Source organism: Hyperoodon ampullatus (genome assembly GCF_949752795.1).
Source record: "Hyperoodon ampullatus genome assembly, chromosome: 14".
In the NCBI taxonomy this organism is placed as follows: Eukaryota; Metazoa; Chordata; class Mammalia; order Artiodactyla; family Ziphiidae; genus Hyperoodon; species Hyperoodon ampullatus.
Genome location: NC_136927.1, coordinates 79,028,447 through 79,046,492, shown reverse-complemented (window position 1 = coordinate 79,046,492; position 18,046 = coordinate 79,028,447). Strand labels below are relative to the sequence as shown.

Here is an 18,046-nt window from a genome sequence, read left to right as displayed (position 1 = left end):
TTTCCATAAACCAGGCACCCTGAATGGGTGGAGTAGTTCTGCTCTCCTCCCACAGGGCCAAAAATTCAGAAATCATCCCATGTCACCTCATGTGAAACTAGTTCTTTTTTTTTTTCTTTTTGGCTGCATTGGGTCTTCGTTGCTGCGCAAGGGCTTTCTCTAGTTTTGGCGAGCAGGGGCTACTCTTCGTTGCCGTGTGTAGGCTTCTCTTGTTGTGGAGCACAGGCTCTATGTGCACGGGCTTCAGTAGTTGTGGCACATGGGCTCAGTAGTTGTGGCTTGTGGGCTCTAGAGCGCAGGCTCAGTAGTTGTGGCACACGGGCTTAGTTGTTTGGCGGCATGTGGGATCTTCCCAGACCAGAGCTCGAACCTGTGTCCCCTGCATTGGCAGGCGAATTCTTAACCACTGTGCTGCACCACCAGGGAAGTCCAAAACTCTTTTTTTTTAAAAATAAATTTATTTATTTAATTTTGGCTGCGTTGGGTCTTCGTTGCTGCATGCGAGCTTTCTCTAGTTGTGGTGAGCGGGGGGCTACTCTTCCTTGCAGTGCATGGGCTTCTCATTGCGGTGTTTTCTCTTGCTGCGGAGCACAGGCTCTAGGTGCGCAGGCTTCAGTAGTTGTGGCTCGCAGGCTCAGCAGTTGTGGCTCGTGGGCTCTAGAGCGCAGGCTCAGTAGTTGTGGCGCACAGGCTTAGTTGCTCCGCGGCATGTGGGATCTTCCCGGACCAGGGCTTGAACCCATGTCCCCTGCATTGGCAGGTGGACTCTTAACCACTGCGCCACCAGGAAAGTCCAAAACTAGTTCATTCCTAAAGGGACTTTTAAACCAGGGCTTAAATGCCTATAAGACCCAGGTAATAACAGAAATGTATGAAGGTATCTGCAACACAAAACAATAAACATTTGGAATCCCTGGTGGGCCAGTGGTTAGGACTCTGTGCTTCTACTGCAGGGGGCATGGGTTCAGTTCCTGGTCGGGGAACTAAGATCCCGCATGCTGCATGGCAAGGCCAAAAAAAAAAAAAAAATTATGATGTAACAATAAACGTTTGACCACCAGGTGTGCAGGAGATCAGAGTTGGAACTAAAATGTATTAGTTATGAGAATTCTTGGGTATTTTCTCTGCTATAAATGAAACTCAGCTATTCCACATTTGGTTGGTTGGTTGGCTTCTTTTGTTCAGCACCTTGCCCTCTATTCTGTATCTTTTACACACCTCATGGTTTCTACTTCCGTAGGGTTTTTGCTTCCTCCTGACTTTAGGTGAGGGGAGTTCCTCTCTGGCCTTTGTCTGTATCTTGACCACATATTTCCAGCACTCTGTTGGTTACAAGGAACAGAAAACACACTAAAACTAGCAGAAGTAAGAAGACTTCCTGGACAGATACTAGGTAGTTTCCAAAATCGAAGAAAGAAGCACAGGGTTCAGGGCTGCTCCCCGGACCCTGAAACCTAAACCAGGGAGATGGTCGTGTGTAGCCTCTTTTTTCATGATCATGCTCTTCACTGCTGGCCTTTGCTTGTTCTTATTCTTTCCTCCTAAAGTGGGTTTTGTAAACTTGCTAGAAAGTTATGGTCACAGTTGGCAACCCCAACTTAACATCAGCCCAATGCAGCAAATCCAGAGGGCAGTCCTTCTGTATCTGCTTTTGTACATAAACACGCCAGGAATGGTGTGCCCAGTGCCAGAGCACATCTGTGGTCAGGAAGATACAGTGGGTTAGGCTGAGCCCATCCTGGTCAGTGGCCCACTCATCTGGCCATCAGTGGCTTTCCATAAGTGGCACCCCTACCAGAACTAGTAGGGGACAAAGAAAGGAGGGTAGCATGGTTAGACAAAACCATGAATATTCATTGCCAAGGCCCTGAGCCTCGGATCCCTCTGCTAACTATCTCCTTCTCTGCACATTTTCCAGATTTTCCTTGGGGATCCACTCCACCCCCTCTTTCAGCCTATATGCTTCAAATGGGGCTAACACACCCCCTTCATGAGGGGAGGGCACGTATCCCATGCTTGGCCAATCACAGTACCCCGTGACCTTGGTCAAAGTTATAAGTCCAAAAGCAAGGGTTAGCAAGTTTATTCTATAAAGCAACAGAAAGAGTTGCTGGTTTCAACAGAAATAATTGATAGTAAATATTTATCATCTCTGTTGTAGCTACTCAGTTCTGTAGTTCTAGCACAAAAGTAGCCATAGATAACATATAAATGCATGATGCTCTGTTCCAATAAAGCCTTATTTACAGAAATAGGCAAGTGGGCCAGATTTGGTCCACAGGCCATAGTTTGCCAAATCCTGGTCCAAAGGATGGGTATATCAATCACCCAAACCAGTCAGGCACAATGTAGGTATTCAATAAAATATAGAATAATGGTTATTACATTTTTAAATAGTTTTTAAAGTTATTATAGTGTAAGGGTAGTAGGTAGATGGCTGCCAATAATAAATAATAATAACTAATAAACTTGATTCTTTACTATTTGTCAATCCCTTTACATATATTTCCATTTTAATACTCAGAAAAACCATTTGAGGTAGGTAGAATTATTATCCTCATCTTACAGATGAGGAAACTGAGGCTTGAGGAGGTTTAGAGACTTGTTCAAAATCACACACCTCTGAAGAGCTGGACTCTGGTGAGATAATATACGTAAAATATGTTCTAAAAGCTACTTAGCACCTGATGAGCCTCTGTGAATATTCTTCTCATTGTCATCGTCATAGTCATCACTACCACCACTGTTGTTGCGTCTCAGGTTAGGAGAGGTTGAGTAACCTTCCCAAGCCAGGCCTAGGATCTGCCTCTGGATATGTCCAAGTTTAAAAGGGAGAGAGGGGAAAGGAGAAATAGGAAATGCTTTAATTATACCCTGCTTGCTATACAAAGCCCTTGCATCTACTGCCTACCCATGTCCTGTCTCCAGCACTCCGCCCACCTCCAGCCAGACCGAGGTTCCTCAAAAGTGCCCTAGCTGGTCTTTGCACAAGCTATTCCCTCTACCTGGAACCCTTTTCACCTCATTTCTCTGTCTGCCCAAGACCTGCTCTTCCTACACCTCTGGGGTTATGAATCTGCCTCTTGCAGGAAGCTTTGCCTGACCACTGTGTCTTTTTTTTCTTTTCTTTTTTAATACAGCATGTGTGAGTCTTTATCACACTGTATTGTAACTGTCTGTTTACTTATTTTTCCTCTTGATTACCCTGTGACTTCCTTAAAGGCTTACTGTTGCATTCCTAGATGTTAGTATCATACCTCACACCCAGATAGAACCCAGTTAATGTTTGTAAACAAGTGAATGGTTCTGGAACAAGCCCTGGTAGAATATGTCAGTCAGGGAGACTGTATGCCGTAAGATATGGAACACGAAAAGAACCTGAAAATGACAGTTGGTCTGGGAGATTTCAGTGTCACCAGAAAAGGACTGGAAACTCATTTTTCTCAAGAGTAGGTAAGACAACTGACCAGCTCAGGCCTGCCACACCCAGCTGCACATCTAGAAGCTTAGAATTCCTATTCTTGGATAACATTCCTCTACAGTTCAGGAACTTCCAAACCTGTAGGTGTTAGCAGGTGAATTGGAGGCTGTTTTCACTATAAAGGTCCTGATCCACATTGTTGCTTATACAGTATCCTCTTCCAGTATTTCATCTCATCATTTCAAATTCTAATCCATGAAGGGAAGGGGCTGCACTGGGGGAGGAGAAAGGAAAGAGGAGGAAGAACTGAGGATCTGTATCGTGGTTATTTCCATTTTCAACTAAGACTGTGCCCTAGTGACTTTTTAACTAGCTTTTTTTTTTTAATTTTAAAAGTTATATATGCTGATGGGAATATAAATTAATATGGCCACATTGGGATAGAGTTTGGCATTTCCTAGGAAATTTGAGCATAAGCATATGCTCTGATCCAGGCATTCCTCCCATACTGCATTTCTCAAACTTACCATGCATGAGAATCACTAAGGGATCTTGTTAAAATGCAGATTCTAGGCTTAGAGAAACTTACACATGTGAATCAGGAAAGCTGTGCAAGAATGTTCATAGCTATGTTGCTCATAATTACAAATTGGAGACCACCCACTGGCAATGAAGGTATAGATGACGTGTGATATATTCACAGGGTGACAGTGAATGAACCACAGCTGCCTGCAGCAACGTGTTGACTCTCACAGGCTTAAAGGAGCAAGTGAAGGAAAATTAGTCATACTGTTCAACAAGTGGCAACACTAAGCAACGTATTTAGGGGACAAAACTATTTTTAAATAATTATTACACAAAATTAGCGATCCTGGAAGAAGGTGGCAGAAGGAAGGAGAAGCTGATGGATAGGAATATGTGAAGGGCTTCTTTAGTACTAGGAATGTTCTGTATCTTACGGTGCTGATGGTTACTCAGGTGTTATTCCTTAAATTGCACGTTTATGTTTTATACATTCTTGTATGTGTGCCAAATTTTAAATTTTCAAACTTAAAAGACTGTAAAAAGGTATATGGCAAGATGTCCGTCACTCAGACAACTGCATCACAAATACTGCTGTCCTGTCCCCAGAGACAACTCATGTTACCAGCAACCTGGTCTCCTCTGCATTCACAAGTTTATGTGTGTATGTGTGTATATGTATATATGTATATATGTTAAATTTTATATAGAGAGATACTGTTACATATATGTATTTACATACATATATACACATACACACAACAGCATTATTTGTGTTCTTTTCTGTCCTTTGAATATTTCACCTAATACATCTTGAAAATATTCCATCAGTGCACAGAGAAATACATTATTCTTTTTAGAGTCATAAAGAATTTATTCTATTTTATGATAGAACCATAATTTAGTAATTTTAATTATTAAGTTTTAACCATAAAGTAGTAGGTGAACACACTCCCTATTTTTAAAAAATGTTACTAAGGATAATGTTCTCTTACGCATACCTATGGAAATTTTAGGTTCTCCAATCCTTCCCCTCTGAATCTACTCCCTGCCGCCACCTTGCTTAACTCAGCCAGTGTGCATCCTGCCAGGACTTTTGTCCTCTGGATTTTCATTTTCACCACTGAAAACATATGTGGACTTGAATATGTGTTTATATCTACGTAGAACTTACTTTTCCTCTTCAATGCAGTATAGCTGGAGCTCTAGCTATCCCTATAAACATAAAACTGGCTGATTACTTTTATTTGCTGCCTGGTATGGCTAAACCACAGTTGAATCTAACCATTCCCCTATTGTTGTACACTTAGGTTGTTTCTCCAGTTGTTTGCGATGACAGTAGTGTTGCAACAAACATCCCTGGACTCGTCCCCTTGTGCACATGTGCAAGCATTTCTCTATAGAAGAAGAGATAAACCATTGGGAGGGCATATCTAAAGATTGATTGCCAGATTGCCCTCCAAAGTGGCTATAGCCATTCACACTCCCACTAGCAATGCATTAGAAGACTAATCTCCCTTCACTCTTAGTAAAAATAGATGTTATCAGCAGTCTTAATTTTTATTGAGCTGATAGGCGAAAAAAAGGAGGACTTTATGGTGAGTATTCATTCCCTTATAGTTAGTGATGCTGAACGCCTCTTATAAGTTTGTTGCCCAGAATCTGCATTTGACATGATCCCCAGGTCATTCTTCTGCACATTAAAGTTTGAGAAGCACTGGAGTCAGAATCTGCATTTTAACAAGGTCCCCAGTGATGCCCATGCACAGTCTGAGGAGGAATAGCTGGATCACAGCATACGCTCACTTTTACTAATATGTGTGGGGTTGTGTTTACCTTTTATATTCAGACAGGATATAAAACAGTACTTCAATGTATTTTTAACTTGTACTTCTTTAATCATAAGTGAGCTTGGACTTTTTTTTTTCAAATTCTTACAGGCATATTTTTCTTCTCTGGAAACCAGGTAGTCACTGAATCTTCTTACTTTGCTTCAAACACACGAAAGCTGATCTCCTGGGGGCTTTTGCTGTTATGGTTTTCTCTCCCTGGATCGTTCTCTCCCTGGTTCTTCCCAGGGCTGCCTATTATATTCAGGTTTTAGCTCAAAGGTCACTTCTAGCGAAATTCAGGTACCGCCCCTACTACCATTCTTCATCTCGCCACCCCGTTTCACCTTGACTGTGGCCCCCACCCCTGTCTGAAATGACCTGCGCACTCAGTCTTTCCTTCCTTCTCTGACTGCCCTGCTGGATCTTGTTTGCCTTGCCTATCCCTCCATACCCAGCACCTGGAACAGAGTCAGGCAACAGTCTGGACTCAAATTATCATCAGATGAACAAATACATGAACTCTCGGCAGATGAAGAAGTGAGATTTGCTCCTGTCCAGCTTTACGCCCCACTGGGGCATCACTTTTACCTGGATAAACATTTCTTGATTCATTCCTGTATCCACAGCAGAAAATACTAGGTAGTAACGACAGAAGTCGAGTGAGGTAGCTTTAGGAGAACACGACCCAAGCAAGGTGCTCAGCCTCACGGGAAGCCCAGGACAGAGAGACAATTATGTTTTTATCTATTTCTCTTGAAAAAGAAAGCAATTACTTGACCAATATTAAATAATATTGTAGTACTCATTTAGTATATAGAGAGAAACTGGTATAAAGGCATGGAAATCTGCAGCTCAGAAGAGTTGAGTAATGTCAATACAGGCTTGTGTGCTTCCAATTTATTCCCACATAAAACAGAATATCTGTCCCAAGTTCATTGGAACCACCAATTCTTCTGTTTTTTTGCTTTTTGTTTTGGCTGCGCCACACAGCTTGTGGGATCTTAGTTTCCCCAACCAGGGATCGAACCTGGGCCCTCAGCAGTGAAAGCGCCAAATCCTAACCACTGGTCCACCAGGGAATTCCTGGAACCACCAATTCTAGATGAGCATTAGCTATTTTTACAGATAACTGTAACTCTTACCCTACTCTCACAAATAACTTAACATTTAGGGAGTGCTGCCTCTGTAGTAGACATTGTTCCATGTACTTTATATATATGTATTCATTCATCCTCACAACCACCCTGGCTGTATTAGCATTGCCATTTTATTGAAGAGAAAACTGGGGCACAAGGCAGCTTTCTCAAGGTCACATGGTAAAAGAGCCAGGATTCTCACCCAGGCTGGCCCCAGTCCATGTGCTTCGTAATGACATGATACTGCCTCTGGAATCTTTGTAATGCTTTGTAAGATGTCGAATGACCAGGAGAATCGTCTTATAATTCAGAGGTACACTTCACCTCTTGACAAAATACTTAAGTTATCAAAATTACAAATATACTCCGTTTTTCTTTTACAAAGGGAAAAGCGTTGAAAATTTATTGACTTTCTTTTTGAAGAAAGGGAACTACCTAACAACCATTAAAAAAAAAAAAATCAGGATACAGGTGATATACATACAAAGAATGAGAAAATGCTTTCCAAGAGAAACATGCTATGGAGTGAGTATTTGAAATGCATGTTTGGCCATGATTCCCTTGTTAGGTGATTTTGTTGCTGAAAATAATGAAAAGTTGTCACCTGGAAAGACCTCTATCTGCGTGTTTAAATTTGGCAACAGAATTTCCTAATCTGTTTAAACATCTTCCAAATAAAGAGCTTCAGTGGGTTTGAAATCCAGTTGTTAAAGATATAGTTTAGGTTAACCTCTTCAGGTTAATTTGTAGAAGCCCCAGGTTGATTATCAGGGGAAATGAAAATTTACGAGCTGGATTTCAAAGAAAATAGTCAGTTTGTGTAACTGGTGAATGGGATTAAAAAGGGAGAACCATGATTTAAGCATAGCCAATGATACTTTGTTTTTTTCTATATATCCTGTGAGGTTTTTTTTTCTCTTCAGTTTTTCAGTGATAACCCTTGAAATCAAGCCATTAAAACCAAACATGGTAATAAACTTAATTTAGGACCATAACGTTGAATGGATGTATTATAAAATACTAAAACGGTGCCTTCAAAAAAGGAAGCAAGTTTTAATCTGTTGCTGTCATTATATTTGTAGAAAATATTGATAATTTACTTTGCCTTTTGTTGAAATATATTCAAGGAAAATGCAAATCAAAACAGTAGTGAAATATCATTGTATGTCAGTTTGATTGGCAAAAATTAAGACATCTGACAATACGGAGTGTGGTAAAGGATGTGACTCCACGGTACCTCTTACCTTGCTGGGGGAAGTGTAGATTGGTGCCTCCACTGTGGCATCAGTTCTTACATAGTCACTTACAATCCAACCAATGTATACATTCATTTAAGAAACTGACACTTTTTAGAAAGATCATAGCTGCATTATTCACGTGGCAAAGACTGGGAAACAACCCAAGTGCCCATCAACAGGATGGCAGATGAACCAACTGTGATATTTTCACACCATGGAATATTACACATCAGTCAAACTGGTTGAACAACTGATAATTTGGATGATCTTAGCAATATAATAAATGCGGGGGAGGAGTAATTACTGGAAGATTACATACCCTTTTCATGAAGTTCTTTAAAAATTAAAATTTAAGGAATACATGTAGGTGCAAAAAAGACTTGCTAAGAAAAAAAAAGCAAAGGAATGAAGAATGAAGGGTTTAGGTGGGTGGCTATTAAATTCGGGGAGGGGAGGAAGGGGAATATATGAGAAAGGCAGGTTATGGTTAAGGTCCTAGCTTGGGTCAGTGAGTTCCCTGGTATTAATCATATCTTAATAAGCCAAGCAACAAACAACCAACCAGACAAATACAGGTCAGCGACAGATCAGGGATGACAACGGGTCTTGTACCAAAGATTGGTTAATCCAGTTGTGTGCACCTGAGCTGAAGAAATTATTTCTATCCATAGCAAATACAAACACAGTTACACACCTCAAGTAGTAAAAAGCAGTATCAGATGCCTCCCAACCTCCCGGCTGGGTGCATTTCCTTCTTCAACTTCCCCAGAGGCAACCATTGGCCCCTAGAGATCCTTCTGAGACATTCCAAAAGGTCACACGATAAACAGAAGCACACACGTATGTTTTGAAATAGCTTTACATATATGTGTACCAGGACACATATACACACATCCCAAAGAAAACGTTAAAAGTTGCTTTTTAAAAATTTATCTCGAAAATTTAACCTTGAGTGACTTCACCTGGCTTTACACAAACATCCCTACAATCAATTCACAACTTGAAAATCAACGGGAAGTTTGAGGAAAACTGCTCCTTTTTAAAGAAATATAAAAATGCTCTTCTTGCAGACAGTCCCCTAGGGTTTGTCAAGGGTAACCTCACAGAAGGTGAATTACAGGACGCTGCGAAACCCCACAGGGCCGGAGCAAGCCACGGCAGAAAAGCTCACCGCGGCGATGTTAGAAATACGGATTCCCAGTCCCCGCCCCACGGATTCAGAGCTGAACACGGGTCTTTTTAAACCAAGGCCCCCACGTGACTCTCAGGTTCGGGCAAGCTTGCGGCACAGCCCCGCCTTAAGTAACTCCCCAATGGAAGAAAGTAAATATCTGGGGCTTGTAGGTGGCTTTCTTGCTCCCTGTTGGATGTCGTTTACCTGGTGCAAGGAGGAGTCCCCTCGGGTCTCATCAAGGGCCCAGCCAGTCTGAGCACGAACGCCAATTAGCTCAACCCCCCGAGGACCACGCCTCAGCTGCCTGCTGGGCGGGGCCCACGCCCCTGTCGGCCCCAGGCCTCTTTCCTCCGTGTGGTCTCAGACCCCGGGCGCCAGAGTCCGGGGGCCGGGGGAGGGGGCCGGGGGAGAGACGCTGCATGGAAATGCAGATGCCTGGGCTCCGCCGCCTGAAGCCAAAACTTCCGGAATCTGCATTTTTAACCAACTCTTCCAGGACCAGTAAGTTCACCCTGTTGTTGGAGATGCACGAGCCTCATTTAAATTTTAAATTCGAATATGCAGCCACGAGTGGAGGTCGTGCTTCTCAACCTTGGCTGTCCTTCAGAATAACCTGGGGAAGCTTTTTAAAATATATATACACCAATGCCCAGGTTTCAGTCCAGACCAATTAAGCCAGAATCTAAAAGCGCGGCCTCTGCGGCAGCAGCCGCAAGGACATCACCTGGGAGCTCGTTAGAAATACAGACGCTCAGGCCCCACCCCAGACCCACTGAGTCAGAATCTGCATTTTAACGAGATCCCCAGTGATTCGCGCGCACATTAAATTGGAGGAGAGCCGTGCTTCTAAAATTTTAATGGACAAACGAAATCACCTGGGGATCTCGTTAAAATGCAGATACGGTTTCTCAAACTTAAATGTGCATGCGAATCACCTGGGGAGCTTGTTAAAATGCAGATTCTGATTCAGCGGGTCTGGGGTAGAGCCCGAGAGTCTGCATTTCTAACGAGCTTCCCAGGTGGTGCGGGCTTCCCGGGTGTGGACCGCGCTTCCCCAGGAGTCCCGAGGTCTTGGCTCCGGGCCAATCCGCCGTCAGGGCTCTTGATAAATCGTCCTGCTCGGCTGAGGAGCAGAATTGCCGGGACATGCGCGCTCCGGCCGAGGTGGGGGAGCGGGTGGTAATTTCCGAACTCCGGGAATTGGTTGTGTGAGGCTGGCCACTCGTAGGGACTCGCTACAGCCCTGGTCCTCACGCCATGTCGCGGCGCAAGCAGGCCAGGCCCCAGCATCTCGGCTCCGAAGAGCCGCAGCCTGAGCGCCAGGAGTTCGCCGAGGCGGCCCCGGAGGTGCTGGGGGAGCCGGGTGAGTAGTGCTGCGGACGTCCGGCCCGGGGGGCTGGAGGCAGTTTCTCGGACGTTCCCCAGAGCCGCGCGGGTGCGAGGTCCCGGCCACCGGGCGTGGAAGGGTGGGTGAAGCTTCCAACCGGAGTTCTGGGGCTCGGGCCTTGCTGACCCCACCTTTGTAAATTACACCCCCCCTTCGTAAATTCACCCTCCTCGGGTAAATTACGTCGCTCCCCGAGGGGATTCCTGCATCCACTCCCCCTCCCCCCAAGCGCTATGAAATGACGGTTCATCTCCCGAACACGTTGGAAGGATGCTCTGAGACCCCTTTGGAGGCGGTCTTCGGGGTGCGCCGGCACCCGGGTGCCCGACCTCCTTGGCGCTGGGCTAGGGCTGAGCGCCTGGAAGGTGGGCGCTCCCAGACCCGCGCCCCAGGCGTTTTCCTGAGGGATGGGTGGTGGGGGGATGTCTGAAAAATGTCTGAGCTTCTGCCGGGACCTGGGGCTAGGTGCTGGAGAGAGACACAGCAACGAACAAGGAGAATAGAATTCCGACCCCCCTGGAGCTTCTGGCCCAGTGGAGGCGAGAAAGATGGCACATGAGATAAAGCGGTGGAGCGTGAGGTGTGTTCGCGCGGAGCGCCGGGGGAAACCTCAAGCTGGGAGGGGATTGTCCCGGGAAGGCCTCTCCGTGGAGGGCACCGTCGAGGAACACTCTACTCTGGAGGTTGTAAGGGAGCGAGCGGTGGAGATGGCCGAGCGAAGAGCTTCCAGGCAGAGGGAACAGCAAGTGCAGAGGCCTCGGGCGTCAGCGAGGCTGGAGCTTGGAGGCGCGTCCGACTGAGGTTTTGAGAAGTGACGGGAGCCCCGGGCTCCGATAAGGACTTTGACTTCTACTGTAAGCGAAGTGGAGCCATGTTGGGGGCGGGGAGTGAGCAGGGCAGTGCCGCGGTGGGATTTAACAGGCTCACCCCGGCTGCCGCCGGGCTAGAGGGGGTCCGGGAGAAGCCTAGGGACCCCGGACTACCCTAGGCCCGCGGGGCAGTATTTCTCACCCGGTGGGCCTTGGAACCTCTGCTTCTGAAGAGCCTGCAGGTGGGGAGCTTCGAGAACTCGCTAAGTTCTCAGGCTCCCACCACCCCCTGCGCTGCTGTAATCTCCGGGGTGGGGTGGAGCCGGGGACTCTGCATTTCCAAGGCGCTTCCCCTTCCGATTATCTTGCACTCAGGTAAGACAATGTAGGTTCCTACTTGACGGTCCCTCAGCCCTCCACCTTCCCTCCCGCCCGTGGGTCGCTGCTGCCTTTTGCTTAGCAAGGGGGTAGTGAGAGGAATTGTAGCAGAACGTTCTTCTCTTCTCTCCCTCCCGCGCATTTTCCTGGCTCGGAAAGGGAGAAGGGGGATCTAGTCTCTTCTGCCAGAAGGACCAGACTTCCAGCAGCAGGTGTGTCTGGTGGGCTTTGATGACCCTACGCTCCCAAGGAGGTAGTGGAGGAAAGCCGAAGCTTAACAAAGTCACTCCTAAACTAATAGTTTGGCATCACGCTTTAGTTTTAAATACAGTCCTAGAAATAAAACCAAAGAAAACCAACCCTTTAGATAAATAGCTAATTAAACAAAATGTTTCAAGAAACGCTTAACATGGCCTTTGGACGGAACTGGGTAGCTGGGGAGTGGGGTTGGAGACTTTTCACAGTAACTTTTGGATTATACCTATTAACGATGTATTACCTATTCCAATGAATAAAGTTTCTTTAAAAAAAAAAAAAAACCTAAAGCTTGGCTGGATGGAACTACTATAACCAAAATATCCTGTCTTTGTGCTCAAGGTCTAGAGTGGCGATAGGCGGGTGGAACCGGAGTGGGGTTTGTGGGGTTCCACCATAACCTTAACCCTGGGGTGGGAGCAAGGCTTCTGCTGATCCTCTGTAAAAGAATTGGGGAAGTATTGGGGATGTTGAGTCTTTGGGGGAAGCGATTATAAAAGACAATTCCTGAGTAAACCCGGGCTGTTCCAAGTGAGTGCCATGGGCTGCTTTTTCTTCCTGCAGACAGCGCTTGGAGGGCACCTCCTGGAGCCTTGCCCTGTGTTTGGAGGGGTTGGGGAGGGTGCTCTGTGTTGTGCAGCACTGTGGGTGCCAGGGCACCTCAACACCAGCCGCCGCTGGGGGGAAAAGCAGCCTTGCAACTGACGTTCCCCCTCCACGCGTTTTAGGTCTGTTATGATGCTGAGCTAGAAGCCCGCCGCCTTTTTTTTTTTTTTTTTTAAGGTTGGGCCACTCTTAATTTGCAGATGGCTTTGCAACTCACCTAGCTTTTGGAGGCGACAGAACAGAGCAGGTCAGTTGGTAGACTTCAATCACCTCAATCATAAGAGGGGCAGGAAAACAACCTTACCAAAGGAACATCAACAGAGGGTTAAAATGGCCGCTGTGCTAAACTGAGTTCTGTCAGATGTGGCCCCAACCCCATCTTTCAGACTAGAAGGGCCTCTGCCCCAGCTGTACCTTTCTCAGGAGAGTAGGCTTCTGACCTTCCTTGCTTTCCTGGATGCTTAAAATTGAAGGAGGAAGTCGCCTTTAGAGGCTCTGCATGCCTCTGCCATAGTCTGCCTTAGTGACCCTTTATAGCCTTGGGCACAGTTTTCTGATAGCTTTAACCCATCCATCTCCCTTCTACCTGTCTTCAAACTTGCATTGCTCAGTGTGTTTTCCACTCTGAGAATCTGGTGGCTCGCGTGTGTACACATCAGTGAATAAAACCAGTAACATTTATATAGTGCTGACTTATGTATAAGGTTCTTTTACGTATATACATTAAAGAACTTAATCTTTGTCTAAACCTGTGAGATGGGGGCCATAATCCTTATTTTACAAATGTGGAAACTGAGGAACAGGGAAGTTGAGTAACTTACTCAGGGTCACACAGCTAGTAAAGGGTAGAATTGGAATTTGGAGCTTATCACCTGGCTTCCCAGTCAGTTTGCTAAATCATTGTGCTTTACAGCCTCTCACTTAGATTTCAGCTTTTCAGTCTTCCTTGGTTTCTGTGGGATTGAAAACCCTCAGTAGTTTAATGGCTTTCTTTAACATGTGAATTGCTAAACAAGGCAAGGTTTTGTGTCTTCCTCTGAGGGGCAGTGATGGACTTCAGATCTGGCAAGTGTGGGTTCTAATTGGCTGACACCATCTAGCCCTGCGGCCTTGAGCAGCATCTCTTCCGAGCCAGTATCTCTTCTCGAAGAGCAGAGATTCTCAAAATGTGGTCCCCAGACCAACAGCATCAGCTGGGACCTTGTTAGAAATGAAGAATTGCCAGCTCCACTCCAGACCTACTGAGTCAGGAACTGCAGAGGTGGAGCCCAAGCCACCTGTACCTTAACAAGCCCTCCAGGTGATTGTGATGCACAGGTTTTTGAGTAGTGCTGGCTTGGAGTTATACTTCTGCCACTTTAATGAGCATAGGCATCACCTGGGGATCTCGTTAAAGTGCAGATTCTGTAGGTCTGGGACCTGAGGTTCTGCATTTCTAACAAGCTCTCAGGTCATGCTGATGTTAGTGCTCTGAGGACCACCCTTTGAGTAGCAAAGGCTTAAAGAGTAGTATGAGGATATCACTTGGAGTGCTTTAAAAATGCAGGTTCCTGGGCCCACCCCCAGTTAAGTCTGGATGAGGCTTTGGAAACTACTTTTAACCCGCAATTCAGGTGATTCTGATGTAGGTGTGGAGGCCGTCCTGTGCATCATAGGATGTTTAGCAACATCCCTGGCCTCTGCCCACTAGGTGCCACTATCGCACACATGTGCACATGATCATGACAATCAAAAACATCCCCAGGTATTGCAAAATGACCCCCAGTTGAAAGCTACGGGACTAGGTCAGTTCAGACCCTGTTAAGAGGCTTCAAGCACCACAGCTACTTGGATGTGATAGCTGCAGTCCTTTACCTGAAGCCCTGTAATAGCATTGACTCAGTGGAGGCCGGGCACTGTATCAAGAATTTACATTGTTCATCTCTTAACTCTGAGGCAGGTCAGTGGTACCTTTTTACAGATAACCTTTCTGAGCCTCAGTTTACTTAAGTTGCCAATAGTCACACAGCTAGCACGTGGCTAAGCAAACCCTATGCCTGGAACTGAAGCCCTTGTCAACGTGTTCTACAGCTTCTCATGGTAAGAAGGTTTACCTTAACAAACCTAGCAAGAAAGATGGAATCCACCTCCTATAACTGGGGCCAAAGGTCCCTGACCCTGGCCTGTAATTCATAAACTAGTTAATATATTTTTTAAGACTTAAGCTATTGACAGCACCTCTTTTTACCTTGGTCTTAAATCTATTTGGAGAGAAATCACTTTACAATCTTCTAGGAGTACTTAGGCTTTGTTTTAGAAATTTTTAAACCTGCATATTAGATTGAACCCTATGAAATTATCTGATCATTTTGGCCCACAAAAACAGCAGTTTCACCTAGCTTAGCCTTACTAACAGAGAGAATGATACAATGAACTTCGTGGACTAGATGCTCAGTTTCAACAACTAGTTACACGTGGCCAATCTTATTTCTTCTGTGCAGCCATTCCCATCCCTGGATTATTTTGTTTTTGTTTTGTTTTGTTTTGTTTTTTGCATTACGCGGGCCTCTCACTGTTGTGGCCTCTCCCGTTGCGGAGCACAGGCTGCGGACTCGCAGGCTCAGCGGCCATGGCTCACGGGCCCAGCCGCTCCGCGGCATGTGGGACCTTCCCGGACCGGGGCACGAACCCGTGTTCCCTGCATCGGCAGGCGGACTCTCAACCACTGCACCACCAGGGAAGCCCCCCTGGATTATTTTGAAGCACATCAGACATATACAGTTGATAAATAGCCATCCGTAAACTACTAGAATGCTTTTTAAAACTTTAATTTAATCTCCACACCTTTAAAAAAAAAAATTCCCTTATCAAACTTTCAGTTAGTGTTTGCACTTCCCATGGTCTTAAATGGCTTTTACAGTATGTTTAAATCGGGATCTAAAAAGGTCCTGATACTACAGACCATCTCAAATCTTTTACTCTCTGATTTTTCTTTCTCCTCCTCCATCTTTCAAGTTGAAACAGTGGCATTTTGTCCTGGAAAGCAGTGGCACTTGAAGTGTGGTCTGTGACCTGTTACTGAGTTGAGTCAACATAAATTCAGAAATGGAGAGTAAGCACTTAAAAACAGCTTGACATCCACCTTTCTGTCATATCTAATAATGTTTGGGCTTTTATTGTCTTATTCCACTTTTCTCATAATTTGTCTTTATTTTATAAAAAATACTGGTCTGACAGATCGGAAATCATTCTATGTACCAGGTCTTCCCCATGTTGTTCGAGAAGCACTGCTGCAAAGTTTTGCAGTCTGGATCTTGGCAGTTGAGTCCCTGTCACGATACCATGTTCCTTTGTCCCCTGTACTTCCTGGAAATTGGTAAAGAGGAAGAGGATTGTTAAGACCAGAGTGTGCGTGGCTTCTAACTTGTGATGTTTGGGTTTTTGTTTTTGTTTGTTTGTGGGGAGGGTGGTAGGTGAAATAAGGCCAAACCTGCTCTAAGACTTACCGTGGTGCTCATATTTGAGAAATTAAGTAACACTTATTATTGTCTCAATTTCAGCTTCAGAACTAGATAATGATGTGCCAAAACCAACCTGTCCCTCCGCTGACAGCAGTGATACCCAGAAAGCCCCTGTCACAGCTCTTCCCTCTGAGTCAAAGGAGCAAACAGCGACCCTTGGGGAGAGGACCTTCAACTGCTGCTATCCAGGTAAAGCGTAAACTCGAGGCACTGAGCCCCTTCTCTGTACGGGGCTCGGTCACAGGAGCTCAGCATCAGTTCGCTCACTGACTCAGCATGTGACTGGCCAGAATTTCAGATTGCTGGTAGCTTTCCTCTTTGAGGTTATCTATATGAAGGGAACCTGTTTTTCTTTTCTAGGTTGCCACTTCAAAACCGTTCATGGCATGAAAGATTTGGACCGCCATCTAAGAATCCACACTGGTAGGTATCCATTCATTTGTTCACAACTTGAGTGTTGAAAAAACCCAAGGATGTGGATATGAACGAAGTGCTGGGCGTATAGTGGCGAGCAGGACAGAAACAGTCTCTCTGCCTCATGAAACGTAGTCTAGTGGGAGGGTCTGGGACCTAAAAACTCATGAAGGCAATAACGGTAACTAACAGGCGAGGGAGAAAGTACCGGGACTGTCATAGGGGATTTGATCCAGGCTGGTCATGATGGGCTTTTCGGAGGAAGAGACTCTCAGGTTAAACTATGATGAGAGGTGGCTAAGGGACTTGCCGGGCGGTCCAGTGGTTAAGATTCTGTGCTTCCACTGCAGGGGGCACGGGTTCGATCCCTGATCCAGGACTTAGATCCTGCGTGCCGCATGGGGAAAAGAAAAAAGAGAAAAACAGAAAGATGGCTGAGTAACCAGATGAGGAGAAACAAGGGTTCCAGGCAGAGGGAACCGCGGTGCAAAGGCTTGGAGGGAGCAGAAGCAGGATGGGTGTGAGGTGAAGTTGGGGAGGCGGGTAGAGGGAGGGGAGGGGGGCACAGAGGCCCTGTGGCCATAGGAACCTTAGATAAGAGCAGTGAAGTTGCTTCTCGAAGGTGCCTTCAGAGCAACCAGCTGCTAAGAATACAGAGAAACCACACATGCTGGAGCAAAGGAACGCGTGATCACGAACCAGGCTCTGCACACTGCGTACGGCCTGTTGTCATGCCCACTTGTCTAACTGTTATCTGTGGCTGCTTTGTTACCAATAATGTAACAGTAAGTCCATTACATATTAACAATTTTTTTTTTTTTTTTTTGCGGTACGCAGGCCTCTCACTGTTGTGGCTCTCCCGTTGCGGAGCACAGGCTCCGGATGCGCAGGCTCAGCGGCCATGGCTCACGGGCCCAGCCGCTCTGCGGCATGTGGGATCTTCCCGGACCAGGGCACGAACCCGCGTCCCCTGCATCGGCAGGCGGACTTTCAACCACTGCGCCACCAGGGAAGCCCCATATTAACAATTTTATGAAAAATAACTTTTCTGGCCCTACAGTGGGGTTATTGAGTAGTTGCTGGAGACGGAGACTGCACAAAGCCTAAGATGTATTACACTCTCTGGTTCTTTACAAAAACTTCGCCAACCTCTGGTCTCCAGTGTAGACTCTGTAGTAGCCTGTGTGAGTTGGGATACTGATGGCTTTGCTCTCAGAAGCCAAACTAAGTGACTGAAACACAATCAGATTTATTTCTCAAGTACAATTTAAGAAGTAAATAGTCCACAGCTGGTGGAATAACTGGCGGCCTAAACATACAGCTTCGTCTCCTGGTCCAAGGCAGCTGCTCTAGAACTCAGTCTCTCAACCAGTG

The 18,046-nt window shown here is 45.8% G+C and overlaps 1 protein-coding gene across 3 annotated transcripts in view; it reads left to right on the top strand.

The window, feature by feature from the left end:
- ZFP64 (ZFP64 zinc finger protein) overlaps positions 1 to 18,046 on the top strand; it is a gene marked incomplete at both ends in the record, with an annotated part of 73,760 nt that overhangs the window by 42,025 nt on the left and 13,689 nt on the right. Inside the window, 3 exons of one of the 3 annotated variants that reach the window (XM_079719339.1) lie at positions 10,581 to 10,686; positions 16,298 to 16,447; positions 16,619 to 16,681. In XM_079719339.1, coding sequence (XP_079575465.1) covers positions 10,581 to 10,686; positions 16,298 to 16,447; positions 16,619 to 16,681 — 319 coding nt within the window. Of the gene's footprint in view, positions 1 to 10,580; positions 10,687 to 16,297; positions 16,448 to 16,618; positions 16,682 to 18,046 lie in introns of those variants that run through there. The other 2 variants (XM_079719337.1, XR_013811238.1) reach the window with 2 other exon arrangements.